Here is a 17,345-nt window from a genome sequence, read left to right as displayed (position 1 = left end):
CGGCTTTATCCTCCCTCTCGTCTGCGCCCGCTCCCTCCTTTAATGGCGAATTAAGATTTTTCCAGCCAGGGAACCCATAAATCCGAGGGGTAACGGCCCCGCCCCCCCCTCCCAGCCCCCCAGACAGGGGGGGCATCCCATGTGCCCTGGCTGGGGGGTTGCGCAGTGGGGGGGTGCCCCGGTGTCTTTAACCGGGTGCCCACCATGGCAGTGCCTGAAAGCGGGTGACGCCAGGGGTCCCACGCTTGGGTACCCAGCTGGATGCTCGAGCTGGGGGGCACCAAGCTGGCAATGTCCCCCCCTCTCCCCAGCACATTCCCCCCACCACCCCCAATTTGGGGCAGCCCCCCACGTGTTGCCCCCATCGCCAGCTCCCTCCATTTTCCTCCCCGCCTCCCCCTCCGCGATTTTTTGGAAGCTTTTTACTGCTGGGAAGACAAAAAAGCAGCAACAGAAACCCTTTCAGGCCGCAGGCTGCTGGGGGGGACACGCAGCAGCCCCCCCGCAACCCGCTGGCTTAACCCCTCAGGGACACGGCATTACAAATTTTGAACAATATTTATTAAAATACAAAAATACACTTGTTTTTTTTTGTTTGTTTGTTTGTTTCTCAGAGTACAGTCAGATCGTTCTGGTGTTTATATAGAGAGATATAGATATAGATATAACTTCTGCGTCTCCTTCCCACCTTTAGCCCCCCCGCCCCACACCCCCCCTCCCCCTCCCAACTTTTATTTCAAATGTGACACCCTCAGGTAATTTTTTTTAAAGCTAAAATAAGAAATTAAAGTAGTTCCAGTGCTCGAGCAGCCGGGGAGGGCCCCCTCTCTGCCCGACCCTGCCCGTGCTCCCCCCCAGGACCCCCTAGCCCCTCAGGACCCCCACGAGGCACTTGCCGTCCCCGCCGGGACCCCCCCCCCCGGCAGCCACCTCAGATGCTGGTGGCCTCCCCCGGCCCCCTGCTGTCGCCGGGCTGAGCATTCCCCCCCCACCCCGAGCCCTTAATTTTTCCCAGCCCCCCCCATTCCACGAGCAGCCCTCGGGGTAGGCTTGGGGGGGGGATCCCCATCCTTGCCCCCACCTGGAGAAGGGCAGGGGGGGATACCCACCCCACCCACCCCAAAAAGAAAGGGACTAAAATTCGCAGCGTGTTGCTGAAGGTGGTCTACAATCATACGTCAGGTCTCCCAGCAGGGGCCCCCCAGCCCCCCAGGAGCCTTAGCCCTGTGCCGGCGGCACACACCGGTGTGGCGGCGCATGCCGGGGCCTGCAGGATGTGGTGCAGTGGGAAAGGGGGCGCGGAGCAGGGTGGGGGGCACCCGCTCCTTGGCCCCCCTCCCCACCACCGGCCTCCCCCCGCACGCCCAGCACCCACCCGCCTGGAGTTTGTTGGGGTTTTTTTTCCCCTTGTCTTGGATTTTTTGTTAATTTTTTGCTTTAATACATTGCAGATGTCCATCCCCGGTCCACAGGCTGCACCACCCCGCCACCCCACCCCACCCCCAAAAAATAACCCCCAAAATTAATTTCTTTATTGCATTTGGTAGATTTTGGCACAGCACGGCGGCTCAGACCGCCGTCCCACTCCCTGCTCTGGTTTGAAGCCAACATGGCCAGCGAAGGTGGCATGCAGCCAGGGCAGTGCCGTGGAAGGGGGGTCTGGCCGCATCCTGCCCCCTCCCCCCCCCCCAGTCCCCCCCCCATCCCACCCCGCCGGGCTTCTCTCTGCGCTCCCCACTACGGCATCTCCCCCGCGCCACGCTGCACCGCGCTGTACTGTGCACGGGGCCCTGCCGTTGCCGCTGCTGCCGCTGCTCCGGTTTCTACAAATTTGAATTGTTTTTCTCTCCCTCTTTTTAAATAGAACTTGCGAGTTAGAAAATAGTTTCTTTATGGTTTGTTTGTTGTTTTTTTTTAAATTTTAATATAATCTGCTTATCAGCCCATAGATTTAATATATAAGCATGTACAAGAAAAAAAAGTCTCTCCCCCGCTCTGTACAAAAGTTGCTGTCTATTTTTTTTTCCTTTTTTTTGTAGTTTGGTTTTTTTTGTTCTGTTTTTGTGCATTCTATTGCATTTGTAATTTCAGGGGGGGTGGGGGGTGGGAAGAAAAAAGCCCCAAAAAAAAGTCATATCTGGGTTTCCTGTACTTTCTCCTTGGTGTGGGTCTGAATTATATAGGGTTCAGAGAGGGTGGTCCCAGGGGGGTGCAGAGAGTTCCCCAAGCTGTTCTCTGTCCAGTGGGCCCCGTGTGCCGGTTTGTAGGTGTTGTAGTTAATGTGGTCATGAATGGCGGGCAGGACGACTGCCCCCTCACCTGATACGCCAGTGGGAGCCGCCGTGGTCGCTGTCGCCGCCGGCGGGATGTCCTCGTCCACCTGGATGATCTCGACCGTCCGTGCAGCTGTCACGGTGCTGCGTTGCTGGTGCCGCTTGCGGAGTTTGTAGAAGACGATGAGCATGGCCGCAGCCAGGAGTGTCACCGCCACGAAGCAACCGATGATGATCTTGGTGGTCTTCATCACCTCGTCCAAGCTGGTCTGCATCTTGTCGCCGGAGTCAGCGGTGGGTACCGCCACCTGCTTGGGCGTCCGCGTGGTCTGGACCAGGACGGTGGTGGTGGTGGTGTACGCCGGCTGGTAGCCCGTCGACGTGGTGGGCACGGGCTTGGTGAACTTGGGGGAGATGTCCTCCGGGGAGATCTCGGTGGTCTCCACCGTCACGGTGGTGAAGAAGCTGTAGTTGGAGGTGTTGAGCTCAGCCGTGCTCACGTTGAGGTAGGCCGAGGCATTGGAGTTCCCCGCCACGTTGGTCACCATGCAGGTGTAAACCCCGGTGTCCGTCAACAAGACGTGGGAGAAGTTCAAGGTGCCGTCGTTGAGGACGGAGATGCGTGGGTGGCTGGACGCATGGCTCAAGACTGTCCCGTTAGGCAGCAACCACCTAACGGAGGACATGGAAGGAGTTCGACACTTGAGCTCAGCCACCCGTCCCTCGGAGATGTTGAGGTCCATGGGGGCATCCATGATGAAGGGTGCCGAGCACTGGAAGGAGGTCTGGTCTACCTCCACCAGGAACCTGCCCCGCATGTGCAGGGGGGCATGGCAGCGCCCGCAGCAGGTAGAGTTGGTGGGGATGTACTCCCGCAACCACCACGACAGCCAGAGGATGTCGCAGTCGCAGTCCCAAGGGTTGTGGTGCAGGTGGAGCTCCACCAGGTACCGCAGCGGGGCGAAGAGGTCATGGGGCAGGGAGGAGAGGTTGTTGTGGGCCAGGTTGAGCTCCACCAGTGCTGTCAGGTCATCGAAGGCATTCCGTTCAATCAAGTTGATCTGTGAGTTCATAATCCAGAGCTTTTTGAGGGACTTGAGCCCATGGAAGGAGCCCGGTTTGATCTCGGGGAAGTTATTGCCCGACATCTCCAGCTCCTCCAGCCCCACCAAGGGCGTCAGGTTGGGCATGTCCTTAATGTTGCACATCCCCAGGTTCAGGTACTTGAGGTTGTACAACCCCTCAAAAGCCCCCTCAGAGATGTACTCCAGCTTCTTCAGCTCACCCAGATCCAGGCGCATGAGGGAGGGCACCCGGTTGAAGGCGTACGAGGGGATGCTCTCAATGGGGTTGTTCCTCAACCACAGCTCCCGCAGCTTGGAGAGGTACTCGAAGGCCCCACTGGGGATGACGGTCAACCAGTTGTCAAAGAGCTCCAGGGTGTTGAGGCTGGCCAGCCCGTTGAAAGCCCCCACCTCGATCTGCCGGATGGCGTTCCTGCCCAACTGCAGGACCTCCAGGTGATGCAAGTGGCGGAAGGTATCCGCCTGGATCATCTGGATGTTGTTCTCCATGAGGTTGAGATACCGGGTGTTGGAGGGGATCCCAGGGGGAACCTCGGCGAGGCCGCGACGGGTGCAGACCACCTTGCTGAATTGGTTACTGCAGGAGCAAACGGAGGGGCAGCTCTGGGGTCCGGGGGAGGCGGCGGCAACGTATAGAATCCACGCGTGTACCGTCAGGTAGGAGACCAGGGCAGCTCTCCAGGCGCGGCGGCGGCGGTGGTGGTACACAGTTACCTGCCACAAGAGCTTCATGATGTGGCACGTTCATCATTCACCATCGTCTGGGGATGTCGGCGTGAAAAGGAGAACTGGCTCAGGGCCCCCCCCCCTCTCCTGGCTCCGACAAGCTGGGCCTGGCTGGCCGGAGGGGGGGGGTGGGGGTCGCGGTGCTGGGGGGTGGGGGGCCGGGGAGGGAGAAGGAAAAAATGAAAATTTAGCCCCCCCCCAAAAAAAAGCAACAATAGGTGCTGGGGGGATGGGGAGGAAAGAGGCGCCCTCCCTCCCGGCCGAGCCTCACTCTCCAGCCGTACCTACCTGGGGAAGGGGCTTGGGGGGCTGCTCCGGGGGGGCTCGGCGCCGAGCAAAGGTGGGGGAGTGGGGCCGGGGCGGGAGGGGGGGGCGGCTCGGGGGGGGGGGGGGGGGTGGAAAAAGACAAAATGGCTCCTAGAGGCTGCGGTGCAGGGGGGGGCAGCCCGGCTAAGCAGGGGCCCGGCACCCCCCCGCCGCGGCGAGCCCCGCCGCCGCCGCTGCCCGCGCCTCGCACCTCCGCCCGTGGGGCCGCCCCGGCCGCCCCGGCCGCCGCGGCATGGCGGCCCCCGCCCGCGGGGAGCAGCTGGCAGGCAGGGGGGATCGGTAATGATGTTTTAAAAAATTGGGGGGGAGGGGAGAAAAAAAAATGAAAAAAATGAAAATTCGAGAAAATAAAAATCAAAGCTAAAAATAAAAAAAAAATCGAGGTAAAAATTAAAAAAAATGTAAAAAAAATTAAAAAAAATTAGAAATCTATAAAAATAAATAAATAAATAGCGAAAAGCCCTCGCGGGAGAGGGGAGAAAACACCAGGTAGCGGAGAGGAGAGGCCGCGTCGGGGGGGGCTGCCGGCGGGGGGAGAGCCCCGGCGGCGGCGGGCAGCGGGTCCGCTCGGGGGGGTCCCGTCACCCCCCCCCCCTTCGTCTGTGTCCCGCGTCCCGGCGTGGGCCGAGTGTCGCCTTCAGCGGCCGCGCAGTGCGGTGGCGGTGGCGGCCCCGGGGCCGGCGGGCATCCTCCGGTCCTAGCGGGCGTGCGGGCCCCGCGGAGCCCCGGCGGTGCGGGCGGTGCGGGCGGTGCGGGCGGCAGCCGCGCAGGCGGCTCTCTCATCCTTTTGTCCTTCAGTGGGAGCGCGGATGGATTGCTGACGCATCGTGTTGGGAGCCCGGCAGCAGCAGCGGGGGATGCTGAGCACCGCCGGCCTCTCCGACACCCCCCCCCCTCGCCCCCCCCCCCTTCCCCTCCGCCCCCCCCCCCGCCCCACTCCGGAGGGGCCCCGGTTCAGCCGGTGCGGCGGCCGGGAGCTATTCTCGGTCTGGCTGCTCGGGAAGGAAGATGCGGTGATGGGCTTCCTCCTCCTCTTCCTCCTCCCTCCTCCTCCTCCTGCCCCCCCTGCCCGCAGCCCCCCCCCGGGGGGGGGGGTCTCAGCCTTGGCGGCCCTGAGCCCCCTGACCCCGGAGGAGGGGAGCGCCGCGGCCGCGGGGTGAGGAAGGACGGAACGGACGGATGGACGGGCGGGCGGGCGGGCGGACGGACGGATGGACGGAGGCGGCGCGGTGCTAGCGGAGCAGCTCGGCGACTTTAAGGTGATGGGGGGGGATGCGGTTCCTTCCGCGGCTGGCGGCCCCCACCCCACCCACAGCCCCCCCATGCGAGGCTGACCAGTTGAGTAAGGGTCCGCAGACCCCCGGGCACAGCCCCCCTGGCACGTGCAGGACACAAGTCTGAGACCCGACACAAGCCAGGACACTGATGGAGACCCCAAACCCGGCTCTGCAGCGGTTGGCGGGGGGGGGGGGGGGGCATGGGTCTGGCGCCGCTGTTGGCTGGGGAGTGGGCACAGTGCCGGGGTGATGGGTGCGTGGGTGCCACCAGCTTTTTGGGGTATGGGCTGCCCCCACCTCTGCCTTGCCCCTGTCTGCTGGCACCCACGGGGTGTCCCAGTGCGGGTGGATAATTAGTGCCAGCCAGGTAACAAACCCCTGGGACAGCAGTGGGAGGCAAACACCAGCACCCCTGGGGTCCCATGGGTGCTGGCACTGGCGTGGTCCCTGCTGCAAGGTGAGGGTGGGACCCCGCTGCGCATTGCCACTGGGCTGCATGGGGGGGGGTGCAGAGTGGGATCGGAGAGAGCTGCCAGGGGGCCATGGCCCCCACCCTCGAGCCTCCCCCCACCTCGTTGTTTTACACCCCTGGTGAGCAGCCAGTGGCCGAGGGCTTTGCCGGCAGCACCGATCCGTCCTGAGCGGCAGCTCCAGAGCAGCCTCTGCCGAGTTTTAATTAGTATAAGAGATGGAGGGTGCAGGTGGGGGGCCAGGGGCCCCCCAGTGTGGCACTCAGCTTGGCTCACCCCCGTGGGCTGCTGCACCAAGCAGGTCCCTGTGGGACCGCCGGCAGTGCCAAAGCAGGTGGGCTCCTCTGCTGGATGGGTGACCTCAGGGTCCTGGGTAGGGGGTGCCCCGGCCCCCCAGGCTGGCAGCGAGGAGGTGCTGGAGGTGGGCAACCTGGGGTGAGGTGATGGGGGGAGAGGGACAGGTAAAACCCACCCCAATCTTATGTGGATTCTCTGGTGTCTGATCAAAGCCGTGCTTGCACCATGCGAGGGTGGGCATCCCTGGGGACCCCATGCAGGATTTCCGTGTCTGTGGGGCTCCCAGCCCTGTGTCAGGATGGAATGGGGTGGGATGGGGAGGGTCACAAGACTGGGACATGCCAACAGCACCAGCCGCGCAAGGGAGTGGGACTGCAGCCCACCCTTCACCCTGGGAGCAGGGGCTGTGCACCCAAACCAGGGGCTGTGCAGGGCCAGGCTGTTGGCACAGTCTGGCAGGGACCTGGTCCCACCCCAGCACGGCCTGGGGGCGGGGAGCAGAGGAGGCTCAGGGATGGGAGGCAGGGACCCCCAACTGGTCGGCCTGTTACCCCAACCCCCAACCCCCTGCTCCCTGGTTGTGTGGAACATGTCATCCGAGTGCCACCCAACTGGCTAGGCACCCCTGTGGGGCTGGTGGGTGTTCAGGTTTGGCCTCTTGGGGTCACCCCATGTGACAGCACCCTGGGGCACTCCACAATCCTCTCCTGTCCTTGTTCCTTGCAGGGTGCCAGAGCCCAGCTGGGGTCACTGTCCCCATGTTGGTGGCACATCCCTGGGGAGCCACTCTGCAGCCCCCTCAGTGTTTCCCACTGCCAGGTGTGGCAGCGATGTCCCCTGGGCACTGCAGGACCTGGTGGCCTTGTGTCACCCACAGCAGAGACCAGCAGTTGTACCCAGTCCCTGCTGAAGCAGAGATCTTCTTGTGAGTCCATTAACATCCCCATGACAGTGACCCTGCTCTAGAGGGGTGGCACAGGGGACGGGGATGACATTGCCACCGAAGCATCGCCCTGCAACATTATGGAGGTCACACCACACGTGCATGGGGTGCTGCTTCTTGGGGACCAGCTTGGCTAGAGGTGGCATGAGCATCCCTTGGGCCAGCAAGTGACCCAGCGGCCTCATCCTGCCTCTTGGTATGCCAGCAGCCTCAGGCTGTGCCACGCATGTGCTGTGGCAGGCGCTGTGCCGGCAGCCCATTCGGTGGAAGGGAAGAGGGATGCTGCGAGGCTTTTTTAAGTGGCAGGGAAAGGTTATGACAGGATTGATGAGCTTCAGGATGGGGAAACAGCTCCATGTCCGGCAGCACCAGTGGAGCCAAACACAATTAACCACACAGAAGGCTACGGCAGGGTAATTAAATTATCACAACGTGGCACCTGTAAAGCAGCAAAGGGCCCATCTATCTCCTGCTCAGCTCAGACCTCGCCTCTCCCTACATCCCTGGTGGGGGGTGGTGTGGCTGGTGCCTGTCGCGCACCTAGCATGACGTGTGCCATCCCGGTGGCCGCACTGGCTACGAGCCAAACCCTGTCCTGGGCTTCAGCTCCAGCAACTGAAAGGGGCTGCAGGAAGATACCGATGACCCTCTGCCCGTCCCCAGCAGCACCGTGGTGTTGAGCCACGCACCCGCTGCCGCTCACCAGCTGGCTGCCGGCCCCGCTGCAGCACTGGGTGAGCGACTGCCAGCCAGGCAGATACCATTAGCCACCAGCCCCTGATAAGGGATCGATGGTGGAGGGATGCAGGCAGTGAAGTGCCGATGCTCTGGCAGATGGAGCGGAGGTCGGTGCAGCGCCGGGAGACCTCACGATGCTGTGGTACTTGGGGTCAGTGCTCGCTGGAGCAGGCAGGTGTGCAGGCAGGAGGGAGCACCCCTGGCTCCTGGCAGGGGTGCCGGCAGGTGGGGGCACCCCATGTTGCTTGGCCAGGCCGGTGGGTGCAGGCAGCAGGCGGCGGGGTCCAGATTCCCAGCATCCTGGCAGGAGACGTGTCTGTGTGGCACGTGGTTGCTTGTGCTTGAGCGTGTGCATTTGTGCACGCGTGTTTGAGCTGTGTGCGGGAGCTGAGGCACATGCTGCTGCACGCACCCATGGGTGCCCCGGCTTTGCCAGCACTGGGTGCGCAGCTGGCAGCTATGCTTACAGCCGTGCTGGCCCAGCGCAGGGGTCGTTTGGGAAGGGGCTGCCCAGGGGCTGCGTTTGGCCAGCGCCGACGCGTGGGGTGCCGCACTGGCAGCGCCGCGTCCTGCTGCCGTTCGGTCGGGTTGCCGCTAGATGGGAATGCAGCGTTGTGCCCGAGGCCGCGACAGAGCCTTGCTCCGGGCGCGGTGCAGCCGGCTCCATGGCTCCGGGCCCACCACGGGCGGGGGGCACGGCACTTACCCTGCCCGGGGCGGGGTGGCCTGCCTGGGGGGAGGCTCATCACCCACTCGTAGTACCAAGCAAACGAATTTCTGGACTGCTGGAAAAGCCCAGGCGGGACCTGCCGTGGCCGGCGGGGGGGACAGGCACAGCCCTTGTAGCACAGCGAGGCACACCAGGAGGGGTCCAGCCCCCCCAGAGGGAGGATGCTGTGGGGGCACCAGGCTCCCTTCTCTCCATCGGCAGCAGCAGCAGGCAGGCAGGCAGTGGAGACGATCAGCATGCCGGGCACGTGCGGGGAGCCTTGGCTCGCTGCCGCCCCACGAATGCTTTCAAAGGGGCTTTATGTGTGCAGAAACGCCATGGATTCATGGTGGGATGACCCGTTTTGGGGGGTGTTCCTCATGCCAGGGCTCAGCTCTTCACAGCGGGGTTGGCCTGGGGCAGGAGGCAGGCAGACCCCCACCCCGGGGCAGGGTTCAGATGCTGCCCAGGATGCTGGGCACGGCTGGTTCTGTGTGCTTCATCTGCGGCATCTCCTGCCTACACAGCATCTCCTGCCTGCATGCCACCTCCTGCCTGCACGGCATCTCCTGCCTGCATGGTGTCTTTTGCCTGCCTGGCATCTCCTGCCTGCATGACATCCCCTGCCTGCCCACCCCCAAAGCACCATGAGGCTACAGGCCCCCAGGTTGGGGACCAGAGGGAGCTCTGGGGGACACCAAGCTTGTCCCCAGGAGGGCTGACACATGTCTCCAGAGCCAGACTTGGCTGTGCTGGCTGGTGGCACCTGGGTTTGGTGCCAGATGGTTGAGATCGCTGCCCGGGAATGGCAATGGGGGACACATCTCCCAGCAGTGTCCGTGTCTCCCCCTGTCCCTGCACAGCTCCCCCATACCTGCACACCCTGTGCCATGTGAGATGCCAGCTGATGCCATGTGTTTTGCAGGGAGCATTATTTTTTACAAATTTCGTTGTTTTGAGGCTTTAACTCCCATTACAGGATTAACGGAGATTACTGGTCCCGGCAGAGCTGCTGAGGCAGTAACGGGTGCCACTGGGAAAGGGGACCTGGTAGGTTTGTCACGGGGTGGTGAGGACACCTGCCATGCTGCCACGGTGGTCTGGAGCTGGCCCTGGTTCAGCCCCTGCAGAACTGCTGGAAAGGGAGATGTGAGGGTCTCTGGGGGTCCTCGCCGGTCCCCAGCTCAGAGCAGAACAGTCTTCAGAGGTCCTGGGCAGTGTCACTGAATTTGGGGACAGACACTGTCCCCAAGGTAAGGAGAAGGCAGAAGAGGGACCCCGGAGGTCGTGGGCACTGTGGCAGTGTGTGGGGCGATGCAGACATGGGTGTGCGGGGTGTACAGGAGACGTGGGGTGCATGGGGGTGTGCAGGGTGGTACACAGGATGCACACAGGGATGTGCAAGGTGCACAGGGATGTTCAGAGTGTAAGTGGTACATGGGGGTGTGCAGGGTGCATGAGGGTGTGCAACCTGCACTGGGGTGTGCAAGGTGGCCATTTCAGTTTGCTCTGGCTGGTTTGCACACTCCACTTTGCTCTGACAGGCTGGCACACTCCATTTTGCTCCCTCTGGTTTACACACTTCAGCTTGCGAATTCGTTTGCTTTCCCTGGTTTGCTGTCACTCATTTGCACACCCCGGTAAGCTCTCTGGTTTGCACACTCGTTTGCTCTCCGGTTTACTCTAGGTGCCATGTGAGCTCCAGGTCTCCTTGGCAAGCAGACACCATAGGACGGGTTGCAGGCAGAGCCATGGCACAGGCATGTCTGCCTGCACAAGCAGTGGTTGGGGGACAAGGGGCTGGGGGCGCAGCCTGCCCTAGCAGCCCTGTTTCAGTCCCCTGTCTGGCTCTGCATGGCTCCAGGCTCTACCTGTGCTCCCCAGCTGCTCCTGGGTGCAGGCAGGGAGCTGGAGATGCAGAGGATAGCGTGCTCCTGCCCTCATCCCTTGCACCCTCCTTCCCTCATCTCTTGCTGATTCCCTTCCCTGGGTATTGCTGGGAGCAGAGCTGAGTGCCATGGACCAGAGCTGGGTGTTTGTGGAGCAGAGCTGGGTGCCAGGGAGCAGAGCTGGGTGCCAGGGGAATAGCAGAGGGGACCCTGCCTGCCAGACCCTGCGCTGGGATGGCCTTAAGCTGGACACATGCCTGACGCACATCCACCTGGCCAGTCAAACTCCGTCATATCCAGACATTTATTTTATTGCTCGATGAAGTTTTAAGCAGCCAAGATGAAGCCAAACGTGTGGGGATGAAGGCAGTGGCTGGGAGAGCAGGTGTGAGGTGGGGACGAGTATGTGGATGGATCCTGCCTACCGCTGAGTGTGCAAAGGGCTAACATCCCTCCCCACCGGGCACCCACAGGTGGAGGTGGAGGTGGAGAGCATGGACAAGGCGGGGAACTTCATCGGATGGCTACACATCGAGGGCCTCAACCTGTCAGTGGCTCTGGTGGAGCATGCCCTCTCCAAAGTCCACTTCACTGCTGAGCGCAGCCCCTACTACAAGGCGCTGTTGGCTGCCGAGGAGGCTGCCAGGCAGAAGAAGGAAAAGGTGAGCATGGGGCAGGACTGTCCCCGAATAATGTTCCCACCACAAGGGATGTCCCCATGCCCCCACCTCAAGGGATGTCCCCAGGCCAAGAGATGTCCCTGCCCAGAGGGAGGTCCCCACCCCAAGGCGGATGGGATCCACGGTGCTGGGGACCAGGGACCAGGGATGCTCCAGCTGCTGGGTGCTAGCACAGCCACTATCCCCTTGCTGGTGGCATCGAGCATGGCCATGGGGTCCCCCAGCCAGTGTGTGTCATGTCCCCCTGCCAATCCCAGGTATGGTCCCACTACGAGGAGACCCCAGTGGAGGAGGTGGTGCCGGTGCTGGAGGAGAAGGAGCGCGCAACCAACTACAAGCCTGTCTTCGTGACGGAGATCACCGACGATCTCCACTTCTACGTGCAGGACGTGGAGACAGGTACGGGGACAGGGCTGGGGTCCCCGCAGTCCCTATGTGTGTCCCCACCCAGAGGGCACACAGCTCCCAGGGGACTGCCATACCCAAGCATCAGGGTGCCAGGTGAAGCCCCCCCAAAGAGTCATGTCCTGGGCTAAATGAGGGGCAAATGATGAGGGTGGCTGGAGGCGGGTGCTGGATCCTGCTCCTCTGCAGGTGCCCAGCTGGAGAAGCTGATGGAGAACATGCGTGCCGAGGTGGGCAGCCACCCGCCCGTGGAGGGCTCCTATGCCCCGCGCCGTGGAGACTTCTGCATTGCCAAGTTTGTCGATGGAGAATGGTGAGGAGAAGGTCCTGCTCCCCCTGGCGTGGGGCTGTGGGGCAGCGTTGCCCCATGCTGAGGTGTGTTTTTGGGGTGACACACACCCCCAATCCCACCCTCCAGGTACCGGGCCCGGGTGGAGAAGGTGGAGTCAGCCGCCAAAGTCCATATCTTCTACATTGACTATGGCAACGTGAGTGCTCACCATGCTGGGGCAGGGGGCATGGGTGGGGGGCACCCTGGGGTGCCAACTGAAGCCCCCCAGCTCCAGCTGTGCAGGGGTGCAGTGGCTGTGTCCCCCAGCTGCCGAGCATCAGGCAGGGGCAGGATCTTGCCTTTGGGACAGGGGGTCCTGGGGTGAAGAGTCATATGTCCATCCATCCATCCATCCGTCCGTCTGTCCATCAATCCATCCATCCATCTGTCCATCAATCCATCCATCCATCCATTTGTCCGTCCGTCCATCCATCCATCCCTGTGGCTGGGTGCTGGGGTGCCCAGCACCCTTGGGTGCCCTTCTAACCCTGGCACCCTCTCTGCCCCTACAGAAGGAGACACTGCCTGCCACGCGCCTGGCCACTCTGCCTCCAGCCTTCAGCACCCGCGTCCTGCCGGCACAAGCCACTGAATACAAGTTCGCCTTCATCCAGGTGCCCCAGGATGTAAGTATGGGGGTGCCCAGGGAAGGGAGGGGGTGGCTCTGGGTCTCTGATGGGACTGTGGGATCTGACACTATGCGGTGCTGCAGGATGACGCACGGGCAGACGCAGTGGACAGCGTGGTGCGGGACATCCAGAACACCCAGTGCCTGCTCAACGTGGAGCACCTGGGACCAGGTTGTCCTCACGTCACTCTCCAGTTCGCTGACTCCAAGAGCGATGTGGGGCTGGGACTGGTCAAGGAGGGGCTGGTCATGGTGGAGGTGCGCAAGGAGAAGCAGTTCCAGAAAGTGGTAGGTGCTGGGGTGGGGGTGTGTCCATCCATCTGTCTGTCCATCTGTCCATCCATACATCCATACATCCATCCATCTGGATGCATGGATGGATCAATGGATGCATTGATCCATCCATACATCCACCTGTCTGTCCATCCATCCATCCACCCATCCATACACACACACACACACACATATCCATCCGTTTCTCCATCCATCCACCCATCCATCCCTCTATCCTGCTGGGGTGATGAGGGGTCCCTACTCTGCTGTCAGCAGGGTGGGCTCTGCCGCACGGGCAGCTGAGCAGTAATTGATCCCTCGCATACCTGATACCGTATCAGTCCTGGCCTGGTGGTGGTTGGTGGCTGTCTGGGGGCTTGGGGACGGGGAGGGGAAGGGAGACACCAAGCACTGGTCACATCCACCCCAGTGCCTGGCCGCCTTCTTGGAGCTGTGCTGGCTGGGGGTCTCACCTCCCTGCCCTCCGTGGGGATCCTTCTCCGCCAACCCTGGGTGCAGGGTAATGTGTGCCACAGAGGGATAGAGTGGGGGGTGTGTCCCCAGCATGGCCAGGCAGACCCTGCCAGGGGTGCACAGCACTGCACCACCCTCAAACCCCCCCAGGAAGGCAGAGGAGAGGGCACAGGTTCATCCCACTGGCCTCTGTCCCCACAGATCACCGAATACCTGAATGCCCAGGAGACAGCCAAGAGTGCCCGGGTAAGTGAGGGGGGGCAGGTGGGAGCTGGCCCCTCTGTCCTCTGGAGGGTCTGCTGCAGACCCCTTGGCTGGGGGGTGCTGGATGTGGTACCCCCCATCTTCAGGGACAATGCTGGATGCAGTCCCCCCCATCTCTGGGGTGATGCTGGATGCGGTGCCCCCCCCCCCATTTCTGGGGTGATGCTGGATGTGGTACGCCCTGTCTCTGGGGTGATGCTGGATGCAGCCCCCCATTTCCATGGTGATGCTGGATGTGGTACCCCCTGTCTCTGGGGTGATGCTGGATGCAGCCCCCCCATCTCTGGGGATGATGCTGGATGCAGCCCCCCCCATCTCCAGGCTGATGCTGGATGTGGCCCCATCCTGCACCCTGTCTTGCAGCTGAACCTCTGGCGCTACGGGGATTTCCGCGCGGACGACGCAGACGAGTTTGGCTACAGCCGCTGAGGGATGCTTCGGGGCCCACGTCCCCACCGCCGCCACCACACTAACGTCCTGTCTCGCCCTTGTCCCATCCCATCTCACCCTGTCCCCTGGGGGCCGGGGCAGCTGAGGGGAAGGCCGCAGCTCCATACCCTGGGGATGCTGGGGTGGGGGGTGGCCCCAGCCCCCCAACCCCCTGCCTTGGTCTGACTGACAGCTGAATTTGCCCCCCCTCTGTCCTGCCCGCAGCCAGCGCCCCCCCCGGCCTGTATTTAAAGCTTCAGAGGCCAAATAAAAGTAGTCAAGCGTCAAGCCGTGGCCTCTCCCTGCCGGGGGGGTCCCTCTGTGCTGGTGTCACCCCCTCCCACCCCCAAGGGTGTCATCTCGTCTGCCTGGGAAGGGAGAGATGCCTCAGGCACGGGCATGCCCTCCCAGCTGTGGTGTCTTGGGGAGGGTCCTCCACCCATGGGGCGCTGCAGCCCAGAGGCCCCAACCCCCATCTCATCCTGCCCCAGTGAGCTCTGAGCACCAGCCAGGGGCATGGATGAGGTGCCTGGATGGAAGGTGCGTGGAGGGAGATGTGGGGGCTGCCCCTAGGACAGTGGCAACCTTGTGGAGTCTGGTCCAAGCCTCTCCTGCAGCTCCAGGTCCCAGCCTGGGACCCCAATCCTAGACCTCAGCCCGGGGTCCCAACTGCAGGTCCCACCCGTGGACCTCAACCCTGGGACCCAAACCTGGACCCCAATCCTGGGATGCAATTGTGGACCTCCACCCTGGGTCCCAAACGTGGTCATTAACCTTGGACTCTAACCTCGGGTCTCTAACCATGTACTCCAGACCCAGGTCCCAGACCTGGACCTCAACAGTGGGTTCTGTCCACAGCCCTTAGACGTGGACCTCAACCCCAGGTCCCAACCATTGACCCCAACTGCAGATCCCAAACCTGAACCTCAACCCTGAGTCCCAAGTTTGGACCCCAGCCCTGTGTCTCAATCATAGACTTCCACTCTGGCTCCCAAACATGGTCATTGACACTGGGTCCCAACCATGGACCTCAACCTTGGGTCCCAACCATGGAGCCCCAACCTCAGCTCCCAAATCAGGAACTCAACCCTGGGTCCCAGCCTGGACACCAGCCCCAAGTCCCAACCCTGGGTCCCAACCATGCACTTCAACCCCTGGTTTCCAACCATGACCCCCTAACTCCCGGTCCCTAGTGTGGTTCCTGGCCCTGAACCTGAACCCCAAGTCCCAATCCTGGACCCCAACCCTGAATTTCAACTCCAGGTGTCAATGTTTGACCCCAGGTCTGACTTCAGCTCTCACCACAATTCAACCCTGCACCACAGCCCCCAGACCTGAGCTGGGCAGGGGAAGGCAGCAGCCCCACCAAAATGTCGCATGGGCTTCCCACTGCCACCTGCACCCTGGTGCATGGTGGAGTGCCACTGGCTCCCATGATGGGTGCTGGGCCTGTGCCCTCTCCACCCCAAGCCCACAGGCATCCCAATCCCGGGGTGATGCTGAGCTTGGTCCCCGGTCTTCTCACTGCCATGTGTCCATGGGGACACCTGTGAATGCCACCCCATGGGCAGCTGCATGGCGGTGCCACTGTCCCTGGCACCACGGCACTGTTGATTGATGACTGTGATGGAGGAAGCGGGGGGGGGGGGGGGGTGCTGGTGAGACCTGCTGGCAGAGACCCCATCCCCGCTGGCCACCTTGCTCCTGGGGAGCTAATTATAGGGCTGCACTAATTTAATTTGAACACAATTACAGTGGAGTGCACTGTGTGGCAAGTTTCAATAATTAACACCAGCAAATGATCATAATTAAAGGAAGAGCTGGTGGGGGTGCTGCTGACATGGCTGTGGAGCGGGAGGGGGGGGGTTGCTGGGACATGGGTGGCTGCTCCCCCCCCAGCTGTAGCGTATATCACTGCATTTTGCAGCCCACCCCTGGGCTGGAGTCCCTGGGGACAGCCCAGTCCCAGCCCTGACTGTCCCCCACTGCTCTCAGTCCAACCCAGCTCCTCCATCCTGATCTGGGCTACCCTGGGCTAGGACCCCCCCCAAAATGTCCTCTGTCCCCATAAGCTGTCCCTTATGCAGCTGCAGGGATGGAACATCCCTGTCCTGTGTCCTGTCCCCAGCCTGACTAGCTCTACCTGCCTTAGCAAGGTCTTTGAGGGTCCCTGGAGTTCTATGGCTATCTCTGGGGGGTCTTGGGGATCTTTGGTGGTCACTAGAGGTCTCTGGCTATACCTAGGGAGGGTTCTGAGGGTCTTTGAGGGTCCTTGGAGGTCTCTGAGGTGTAACTGGAGTCCTAAGGGTCTATTAGGGGTCCTTGAGGGTCTCTGAGGTCATCCCATTGGTGTCCCTGGAGGTCTATGGAAGGCACTTGGATGTCCCTGGAAAGTGTCTCGGGGTGGGGAGGTCTCTGGAACACCACATGGGGTCTTTAGGAGGTACCTGGAGGGTACCCTGTGGAGGTGGTGACCCTGGGGTCACCCCGAGCTTCCATCCCTGGGTGGCCCCAGGACCACAAAGGGACCCCGCTCAGTATCCTTGTCCCCATGGGGAGACCCCTGCCTGGTCCCCGGCGGGCAGGCAGGGTTCAGTGGGGACCCCTGGGTGCTGGCAGGCAGCAGCGCCCGGTAGCCCGGCACAGCCGCCTGTCCAGTGACTTTTCCTGGCTCTTCCCTGTTTCCTCTCTGGCGCTTGTCCTTGAAACCATCATTGGAGCCAGACATGAGACTGGGCTCATCGCCTCTGCTGCTAATTAACACTCTGGTCATGAGTGGGGCTGCGGCCACCACGGGTGACACTATGGGTGTCACAGGAGGTGGCAGTGTTCATGACCCCTTCCTGTCACACGGGGGGGGGGGTGGGGGGGGTGCCTCTCAAACAGAAGGTGCTGGGACCCCCCCTATCATGGCATGACCAAGGGACCAGGACCCGCCCCTTGGGTACCTCCCCACCCCGAGCTCCCAGGTAAGAAGGGAGCATCCCATGGTGTCCTTGGGGACACCAGAGCCCTCCATGGCAGTGGACCACATGTCCCCAGCCAGGGGATCCCAGTCCCCTCATGGCACAGGGATCGTTCCCTCTGGTGATCCCTGTGCCGTCACTGCCTGTGTCCCCATCCCCGG

The 17,345-nt window shown here is 62.0% G+C and overlaps 2 protein-coding genes across 2 annotated transcripts in view; one reads left to right on the top strand and one right to left on the bottom strand.

Moving 5' to 3' along the window:
* The window catches only part of SND1 (staphylococcal nuclease and tudor domain containing 1), a 128,781-nt gene extending 114,275 nt beyond the window's left edge, over positions 1 to 14,506 (top strand). The window contains exons 17-24 of the mRNA XM_040595037.1: positions 11,208 to 11,396; positions 11,672 to 11,813; positions 12,009 to 12,132; positions 12,238 to 12,307; positions 12,663 to 12,776; positions 12,863 to 13,066; positions 13,727 to 13,771; positions 14,153 to 14,506. Of these exons, the coding sequence (XP_040450971.1) occupies positions 11,208 to 11,396; positions 11,672 to 11,813; positions 12,009 to 12,132; positions 12,238 to 12,307; positions 12,663 to 12,776; positions 12,863 to 13,066; positions 13,727 to 13,771; positions 14,153 to 14,218 (954 nt within the window). The 3' untranslated portion in view covers positions 14,219 to 14,506. The remainder of the gene's footprint in view (positions 1 to 11,207; positions 11,397 to 11,671; positions 11,814 to 12,008; positions 12,133 to 12,237; positions 12,308 to 12,662; positions 12,777 to 12,862; positions 13,067 to 13,726; positions 13,772 to 14,152) is intronic.
* LRRC4 (leucine rich repeat containing 4) lies at positions 2,096 to 4,430 on the bottom strand. The gene has a single exon (XM_040595038.1). It carries the CDS (start codon positions 4,088 to 4,090, stop codon positions 2,132 to 2,134), a length of 1,959 nt encoding a protein of 652 aa, XP_040450972.1. The 5' UTR covers positions 4,091 to 4,430; the 3' UTR covers positions 2,096 to 2,131.
* Positions 14,507 to 17,345: the final 2,839 nt, after the last annotated feature.

The sequence above is a fragment of the Falco naumanni genome, chromosome 5 (genome assembly GCF_017639655.2).
Source record: "Falco naumanni isolate bFalNau1 chromosome 5, bFalNau1.pat, whole genome shotgun sequence".
Classification (NCBI taxonomy): Eukaryota; Metazoa; Chordata; class Aves; order Falconiformes; family Falconidae; genus Falco; species Falco naumanni.
Note: the sequence above shows the minus strand (reverse complement) of the source record. Positions and strands in the feature narration are given on the sequence as shown.